Source organism: Uranotaenia lowii, chromosome 3 (assembly GCF_029784155.1).
Source record: "Uranotaenia lowii strain MFRU-FL chromosome 3, ASM2978415v1, whole genome shotgun sequence".
Lineage (NCBI taxonomy): Eukaryota > Metazoa > Arthropoda > Insecta > Diptera > Culicidae > Uranotaenia > Uranotaenia lowii.
Genome location: NC_073693.1, coordinates 123,481,227 through 123,491,101, shown reverse-complemented (window position 1 = coordinate 123,491,101; position 9,875 = coordinate 123,481,227). Strand labels below are relative to the sequence as shown.

The window sequence follows — 9,875 nt, the reverse complement described above, 5'->3', positions numbered from 1 at the left end:
TCATCAACAAGTAGAAGTACGTCACCATTTTGTTAACCACGAGGTTAAATTTTCGGTGTGTACCATTTTGTGATCGGATAAGATTTTCATTATCCCTTTTTCTTGGTGTTCATCTCACGTCTCACCATTATCTGACCACTGTCTCACTCACAAGACAGTTAATAAAAATCAACTGTGGTAAATTTCAGTTGTCAAAGTGGAAGTCTTTTGTCTGCAATTGGGAGCGAAAACGTGCAGAAGAAACACAATTTGTGTCTTTTATCGCCCAAAACGTTTGTTAAAAGTTTTTTATTGCTGTTTTTTACATCCAGAGTGGATTTTGCTGGTTGTTGTTGCTGCTGTGGTGCGATTTGGGTTGACTGCTGCTAACCGGAAGGCTGTTGTTGCTGCTGTTTGGATAATTTGGGTTGCCTGCTGCTACCCGGAGGACTGTTGTTGCTGCGGTTCGGAAGTTGCGATTGACCGCTGCTGTGAGAGGAAGATTGGTTTTTTTTGCTGCTGTTGGAAGACAATTTTTTTGTGTGGATTGCTGTTGCTTCGAGAAGAAATTGGTCGAGCGCAGTGATAAATTCACAATTCGAGAACGGGATTTTTTTTGCGACACGAGCGGATCGGTGCGAGGTTTTCAGATCAGATCTCGCTCGGTGGTCGCATTCTTCAGGCGCACAGACGTCAATTGAAGATTTTGCCCGTTTCTCGCAGAGGAAGGAAATTGGTACTGCATCCCAATAATTTTGATCGACGTAGCAACATTCAGCAAACCAACATCACACAACAGCATACTAAGAGGAGGAGAGAAGATCGGGACGATGTCAGTTCAGATTCAGATGCTGAAGGTTTTTTCGGTTTCCCAGCCGATTCATTTTTGTTTACTGAGCATGAAGCTCTACCGGATTTGGTTCCAATGGAGACGGAACTCGAGCAGCAAGTTGATCAGGAAGCTGTTCCAGAGCAGCGTTCGATTCGTCGTTCAACTAGAAAATCCAAGAAGCGAAAATTATGTGACTACGTGTACTTTTGAATAGTTGAAATTTTCTATAGTTTCTTATCGAATAAGTTTAAAGAACGTAAATATTTTGCGAACATTTTAAGTAGTATTTCGAAATTTAGTAGAATTGTTTTGGAAATTTCAAGCTTGTTTGAATTCGAATTTATAAACAAATTTAAGGGAAAAGGAATTGTTATATTTTAACCCAAAAACCCCAACAAACTACTTAAGCATGTAATCGATGAAGAGTAAAAGAGAAAATACTAAAAAAAGGGAACATGAAGCCCTGCAATGCTTTGCCCAATAAATGCTGGTTCATTACATTTTGGATCGTAAAGCTGAACACTACCTGTTTTATCATTCCCATATCCGTCCACCGCGACTTTGGCTTTTTTCTCCACCTTAAGTTACACCGAAAATAATTTTCACTTTAAAGGTAAGTGACATCTGGAGTGAATTTGCGCCATACGTAAATTCATGTGAATTTTAAGTGACCGGTCAAGTGAAATCACTTAAGTGAGCGATCAAGTGAATTTCAAGTGAATGGCAAAGTCAATTTCAAATGTTTGCTCAGGTCATTAATATCTTTCAATTGTAGTGGTTTTTAGGTGAAATTTCGGAATATCAAACATTAATCAACTTTGTTTCTACAAAACAATTATTTATTAAAAATACAACGTAAAAAACGTCACTTTTTCTTCTTCAAAAAGATTTTTCGGCTTCGAAAAATCATTGACTTACTCACTTTGACGAGACATTCGGGTTGATCTTTTCTGAAATAATAATTAAAAAATAAAATAAATTTAACTAGTATTTTTTGTTTTGCATGATACTTACTTTAATTGCATTTGAATATTTCCAAAATAAATCATCATCGGAAAACGTATCCGAAACCTGATTGCTTTAAAAAGGGTCTCTGCGACGTGTTAACCGGTTCACACGATGTTTCTGTCGGTCGACCTATGGAAAATATCATTGTTTTATAACATATAAATTACTTTAATTCTGCATCTACCAACTCAAACAAACCTCTGTTGTTTCTTTTCCAAACAACAATGAAACAATCAATACTGACATTGTTGACATTCACTATGCAAAAAATCACTTGAATTTTAAGTGATGGGCAAGTGAATATTGGCTTAAGTGACCGGTCAAGTGGATTTCAAGTGAGCATCGAAGACATTCAATGCCGGTCACTTAAAACTCAAGTGATGAGCTAGTGTATATTGATTCGGTCACTTAAAACTTAAGTGAGAGGCAAGTGAAATGTACATGAGCCACTTGAAATGAAGAAATTCACTGCGTTTTCACTTTTAAGTGATTCTTCTAGTGTTTTTTAAGTGTGAATTTGGGTTCAGTGTATATCATGGCATACGAGGAGAACATGCTACTCGGGAACGAGGAGTTGGTTTCCTGTTAAGCCCGCAGGCCTACGCGGCCCTCATAAGATGGAAACCAATAAACGAAAGAATAATCGTAGCCAGATTTAGAACACGGGTTAGAAACCTTACAATGGTCCAGTGTTATGCGCCAACTGACGTTGCCGATTTGCAGGAGAAAGAGCAGTTTTACAGTCAACTGAACAGCGTGGTAGAGAGAAATCCGAAGGGTGACATTCAAATCCATTTGGGCGACTTCAACGCAAAGATTGGCTCCGACAATCAAGACCTTGAGCGCATCCTGGGGCGCCATGGCCTAGGACAGATGAGCGAAAACGGAGAGCCGTAGAATTTTGTGGCAACAACAACATGGTGATCGGTGGATCGCTCTTCCCCCATCGACCAGCACATAAGGGTATCACTTGGGTATCTCGAGATGGCCGAACAGAAAATCAAATTGACCACATTTGCATCAGTCGAAAATTATGTCCGCAACAAACGAAATAAATAAATAAACGTCCGCCGTTTGGAAAATCTAGAGGTGAAAAAGGCATACGTTGAACAGCTTGAATCCCGAGCCTCGGAGCTGCCGACAGACGGAAAAGTCGAAGAACAGTGGTGTAGAATCAAGAATGCCTTTATCACGACGAGCCATGGTACTCTCGGTAAAGTTTGTGGAAGACGAAGTGAATGGATGTCGGATGAAACCTGGAGGATGATCGATGATCGGAGAAAGGCGAAAGTCGGAATTGAGCAGGCATGTCAGCCAAAGCAGCCGCCCGCTTACGATATGCGGAGCTGGAAAAGGCAGTTAAACGAGCTTGTAGACCAGACGAGAAAGCCTGGACAAACTCCTTAGCCGAACAGGGAGAAAGAGCCGCCGCCATTGGAGATATCCGTTTATTATATTATATTTCTCGCCGCCTTAGTGGTGCAAGGACTAATGCAAGAATGCCGCTGAAAGACTGAGCAGGTAAGCTGCTGACAGATCGAACAGATCACCTCAAGCGTTGGACTGAGCATTTTGAACAACTCTTCCGAGTCACAAATAGCGATGGCCAACAGAACCCGCAGCTCGAGACACCAACAGTAAGTCGCATCAATGGCGTCAACTCGGAAGCGCCTTCGCTGGCTGAAATAGAAGCGGCAATCAAGGACATGAAATCCAACAAAGCGCTTGGAATCGATTTTATTTCTGATGAAATGCCGAAAGCCGACCCTGCCTTGTCAGCACAAATGTTACACCGTCTTTTCGCTGACATTTGGGATACTGTAACATTCCCGGCCGACTGGATGCAGGGTATCCTTGTAAAGACCTGCCCGAGTGTGGTAACTGGCGTGGCATAACTTTGATCTGTACAACCCTTAAAGTACTCTGCAAAGTGATCTTGAACAGCATCCAGGAGAAAATCCGACGGCAACAAGCTGAATTCCGATCCGGACGATCATGTGTGGACCACATCACAACGCTACGAATAATACTGGAACAAATCAACGAATTCCAGGACTCTCTTCTGCTGGTGTTCGTTGATTTCGAAAAAGCATTTGACCAACTGAACCACGAAAACATCTGGGCTGCTCTAAGGCCGATGACATAGTGAGAGCGATGCGATGCGAATTGGCGAACGCGGCCAATGCGAACTCGAGCGGCGGAACAAATTGACATCTGCTTCGCCGCGTTGAGTATGTCAGGTTTACGCGATTCACATACATTTCCATCAAATGTGGTTCACCGCATTGATTCGCATTCGCCGGTTCGCATCGCATCGCATTCACTATCAGAGGCGAATCTACCCAGCAAGCCTCTATAATAAAACAAACAAACAAACAGCATTCACTATGTCATCGGCCTAAGACGACGAGGGGTCCCGGAGAAACTATAGTCCATCTCATCGAAGCACAGTACGAAGCATTTTCGTGCAAAGTCTTGCACGACGGTGTCTTGTCCGAACCAATCCCTGTAACTGCTGGAGTGAGACAAGGATGTATTTTGTCACCGCTGCTTTTTCTCACCGTAATGGATGAGATCTTGACTGGATCGATTGACTGTAGACCAAACCGAGGATTGCCGTGAAATCCTTCAACAATGGAGCAACTGAACATCTTGACCTGGCAGACGATACTGTTTTGCACGCCCAAACACAACAAGACATCCAGAGCAAACTCGACGACCTCACCGAAAGCTCCAAGGCAGCAGGTCTCAAAATCAATGTCGGAAAGACCTAGTCGATGGAAATCAACACAGAAAATCGTTCCAATTTCGTGGTAGCTGGACAACAGGTTGAGACAGTGGAGTGCTTCCAGTATCTTGGTAGCCAGATTACGCCTGATGGTGGTACAAAGAAGGAAATCGAAACCCGGATCAGAAAAGCCCGATTTGCGTTTGCGAGTCTCCGAACTCCGAAACATCTGGCGCCACGCCAGATCTCTCTACGAACTAAGATCCGAATCTTCAACTCAAATGTCAAATCCGTATTGCTGTACGGGTGCGAAATTTGGTGCACATATGCGATAACGACGCGAAAACTGTAAGTATTTGTAAACCGCTGCCTGCGGAATATCATCCGCGCTTGGTAGCCTGGCAACTGGATCTCGAATGAGGAACTAAATCGCCGGTGTCATCAAATGGCGCTAGAAATCGAGATTCGGGAACGTAAGTAGAGATGGATTGGGCACACGCAAAACGAGATTTGCAGAGAGGCGCTAGATTGGAATCCAGAAGGTCATCGGAGAAGGGGCAGACCCAGAAACTCGTGGCGGCGAAACCTAGCCGCTGAAATCCGAACTGTCGATGGGAATCTTGACTGGGACTAGGTGAAGACGCTGGCTCCGGATCGTCAACAGTGGGGGTCTTTTACCACGGCGCGGGAACATTAAGTAAGTAAGTAAGTACCTTTGAAAATTCGTCAAAAATTCTGTGTTAGGTATTTTGACAATCTGAATATGCAAAAATGTATTACGTCTACTTATCAATCCTGTTTTCCATATTAATCATTTTTTGTGGTCATGATCTTGAAAAATTTCAAAAAATATATCCTTATATGCAACGTATAGCTTCTAACTTCAGCTTTCTAGGACACCGAGAGAAATTTGTTTGAGCATTCTGTAGCTGATCTACAGTCTACAGTCGAAGCATATGTTTTTTGACTTTTTTTTAATTAAACATTTTGTAAAAATTGGTTGGGAAACAAGAGAGATATATTGGTATTAGCAAAGATATTATATTCAAGATTGTCAAATCGACAGTCTAGGAACTGTAACGGGTAAAAATTTCTGGGCGGATAACGGTTACAGGTCAACAGAAATTTTGACAGCTTTTTGAGAAAACTATCATATGTACCTACTTTAATAATAACTTCTGCCAAACAACCTTTTTTCCATTTTATTATTTAAAGCTTATCCAAATATCTCAATGCAATCCATCTTTTAACAATTTTTCTTTTAGAAATGTTTAGTCTTCTTTTCAGTCTCATCTTCGCTGTCATCATCATCGTCGTCATCATCGTCATCCTCATCCGACTCGGGCTTCTTGGTGGTTGTAGTCGTTTTGTGGTGATGAATCTTGTGATCGTCAACGGTAACATCGGAGGCCGTAGCTTCGGGAGCAGCAGTGGTAGCTCTCGTTACAATTAGTGATCCTTCCGATGGATGATGTTTCGGTGCATCGTGAAGGTTCTTCAAAATCTGATCCACCGGTACCGGTCGGATGAAGTGTGGTCCACTGTTGTCATCGTTGTCGTTGTTGCTGTTGCTAGCTGTCGTCGTTTGAGTTCGATTGTTTGGTGATTGGGTCACAGGTTTCGTTGCAATGCTATCTTCGGACTCATCAACACTGCGCTTGTTTTTGGCTCCCGATGGATGGACGATTGGTGTCTTCAGGGATACGTTTTGAGTGCTCTTGGTGGTTGTTCGTCTAGCAGGTGGGGTTGGTTGTTCTCGTTTCGGAGTGGATTGAGGCGTTGAAGTCGTTGTTTTGGTTTCACGCTTTACTTTACTTGATTTTGGGGCGCTAATCGTTGATGTTTGATCTAGTTCGGAACTTAATTTGTTTCCTTTAGCTGGAACTTTCTGGATGTGGCTAAGAGAATCACTCGACAACGTGATTTTAGTAACTTCACTAGTACTCTCCGTAATGGGCTCATTGTTAATTAATGGCACTGGCCTAGTAACATCCGACTTATCAGAGGTAGATTCCACAGGAACGCCATGGATGCACGTTGCAGCTACCAAAAGTATACAAGCCTAAAGCAAAAAAGACAAAAAATCCATTGTTTCAAAAACACAATTGATATTTTCTTTTGCAACACTTACCAACTTCAGCATTTTGATGCAATTTGTTTTGACGATAAACTTCTAATGACTGCGCCAATCTTTGGTGGCACCCATCATATTTATAATCTGTCGAAATTCTCACTCAGGTGAGATTTTCCACATTCCACGGAAGGGACACTTTATTCGCATTAACAAATATACATAGTTTACCAATTCACAAGTCGTCGGATTGTAGTCTTCAAACAGCGTCGCGAGTGGACCACCATGACGCATCGAACTGGTGACATCTGATGATAAAAATCATTCTCGCCAGATCTTATCTGCTTCAATCCGATTTCGAAAAAGAACCGCATTCAAGGACGCCTGAATGTTTACTGGTTGTAGAGGGAAATCGCTTGTAAAATGGTATTCGCATTATGCGAGCAGATTCTAATCGCTTGAATAATTAAATTATTTCGACTATCAAAAAGACAGTAAGTATTCATACAATTTTAATCTCATTATGTTAATATATCCCTCTTGCACAAATAAAGAACAATAACATGAGAAATGTAGTACGATTGGATATTCGATACCTTAAATATATAAAAGCCTAAATAATTTTAGAGAAGAGAATTCTAACTTTCTTAAATGGAGTGTGCGTTCGAATTGCGATATATATTTAGATGACTATAACTTTATAACAAATGTTATCATATCCCTTGGTACTTTAGATAAATTTTTCACAGAATTACATAGCAAAATTCAAAGGGTTTTTGAAATTAGTAAAATTTTGTGGAATTATATTAAAATTTATGTGTATAGACAAATCTCCATATTTAAAGTTATTTTATTTACATAGTATTCCATCTCACGACATAACTTGACGAACATAATTCCTAAAATTTATAGAACACAGGCTTTATGCCAGCAGGCAAGATTAACAGTTGTCTCTAAGTAGTTTGCTCTCTCGGAAATCCCTGAGCATAAGAGAGAAAATCGGGAAAATTGAAGTCTCGTACCAAAACGACTGAACATGACAAAAATAATAAGAAAGACAAAAATGACAGTGAAGTTAAGTAAGCTATTCGGCAGCTGACAAGCAACAAGTCGGCTGGGAAGGATGGCATCTCAACTGAACTCATCAAAGTGCACCCGGACAAGTTGGTCAATTGCCTACACCGGTTGATGGTCCAGATCTGGGACACAGAACAGCTAACGAAAGGGTTTTTTATTAGTTGATTATCCATGTGGTAAATCCCGGTTTACGGACCGCGTTCCCCTAGTTTGCTACTTTGGGTGCATGGGTACAATGGGAAGACTCGTGATAAACTCCATCTGGGGCCACAGACCTAGTTCCCACCTCGAAATGTTTGACACACTTCAATAGTAGCAGGTTTATTGGCGCTAGTGCGCTCCAAGACAACACTCATAGACGAGACCACTTTCAGCAAAAAATCTCATCCTTACCACTAAACGTCCGAACTCTCCTCTAACGACTTGAGAATTAGAACCGACATCTCCTCGCAATGACTCGAGATAACCACATAACGGGTGTTAAACAAAAAATGAGAATGTTTTCAATACCTTTCAGTAACTCAAATAAAGAGCCTAAAATTGTCTTTCTCCAAGAAAATTGCTCTTTGGGTTCCCTAGAAACAGTAGGCGTGTTTGGTTTTGCTAGTTTGAATTTATTCAAAGAAAAGATGGCGTCGAAACAGCACGTGCTCCGCGAACGCATTGTACGGTTCTACGAAACGCATTTCCAGCAAGGAAAAAAATTTTAAGGAAGAAATGTACCTGTCAGTACAGTATATCGTATCCTGGGTTCCTTGAACGTAAAGCGGAAGGTCGGAAGTGGTCGTCCGGTGACGATAATGACGAAGCAGAGGAAGACATCGTTAAAGAAGCTGTTTGACAACAAGGACGCAACCAGCCTGCGTGACGCCGGTCGGAAATATGGCTGCTCCCACGTATTGATCCATCGTACCCTCAAGATGGAAGGAATCGTCTGCAGGAAGAAGACGAGGTCGCCGGAGTTCACAGAGGAGCAGATTGAGACGGTTAAATCACAGTGTCGGTGGATGACCAAAAAATACCGCGGGACGTCATTCGTTCTGGATGACGAAAGCTATTTTCCGCTGTCCAAAACGCATATTCCAGGAAATAATTACTACTCCAGCGACAAGTCATCCACACCACCTGAAGCGAAATACAAGTTCAGGTACAAGTTTGAAAAAAAGGTTATGTTGTACATCGCCATTTCCGACCGGGGCATTTCAAAGCCTTGATTTAAGCCGTTCCTGAACGAGCATCACGCGGATGGGAAGTACGTCTTCTTGCCGGACAAGGCGTCTTCCCATTACGCCAAGAAGACGCTGGCGTACCTTGAGGAGAAAAAGATACCGTTCGTGCCGAAAGATCGTAACCCAACAAACTTGCCCCAGTGCCGCCCAATAGAGGATTTATTTGGCTTACTCAGTGCCCTAGCGTATAAAAACAATTGGAGGGCCAAGGACACGAAGCAACTGACTACAAGAATCCGGAATTGTATCCGGAAAATGGACGTAAGTGTCGTACAACGTTCTTGTGAGAGCATCGCGACAAAGTTGCGTCGTACATCAGACCACGGCCCTTACTCAAACATTCACTGACATATTTTTGAAGAAAATACATTATGTTATTAATGAAAAATACTTAAATCGATGAAAAAAAAACATTTTTTTTTATATGTGATTGCAAAAATTCTCATTTTTTATTTAACACCCGTTAAAGCTCTCCTCTTTGCGACTCGAGGCCTGATCTCTCCTCTAACGACTGGAAATCCGACCCCTCCTTGCATCGACTCGAAGTTGACCTCTCCTCTGCAAAATCAAGACCTGATGTCTCCTCTTGCGACTCGAGATCTGAGCTCTCCTCGTAATGGCTAGAGATAACCACTTATACTCCTCCTCTGGTTGATTAAAGGCCTGAACTCTCCTCTTGCGACTCGAGACCCGACCTTTTATCGTAAAGATTCGGAGTTGACCACACAAACCTCTCCTCCTGAAGATTCAAGGCATGACCTTTCCTCTAACGACTCGAAGTCCGACCTCTAATCTCCAGGGTTGGAGGTTTGCCACCTTTATGCCCATCGTGCGCCAGTCGAGAGCAGCTTATGCTAGACTCGCGCCTGTCACAGCACACGTACGGGACTTAACGCAACTACTCGGCGTCACCCGGCGTCGAAAGCCACTCTACCCGTGGGTATTCCCCAA

The 9,875-nt window shown here is 42.3% G+C and overlaps 1 protein-coding gene across 1 annotated transcript; it reads right to left on the bottom strand.

The window, feature by feature from the left end:
• Positions 1–5,747: 5,747 nt before the first annotated feature.
• Positions 5,748–6,814, bottom strand: LOC129757355 (DNA mismatch repair protein Msh6-like). The gene is made up of 2 exons (XM_055754557.1): positions 6,679–6,814; positions 5,748–6,609 (listed from the first exon to the last, which is right to left on the bottom strand). Exons 1-2 carry the CDS (start codon positions 6,688–6,690, stop codon positions 5,809–5,811), a joined length of 813 nt encoding a protein of 270 aa, XP_055610532.1. The 5' UTR covers positions 6,691–6,814; the 3' UTR covers positions 5,748–5,808.
• Between the last annotated feature and the right edge of the window lie 3,061 nt (positions 6,815–9,875).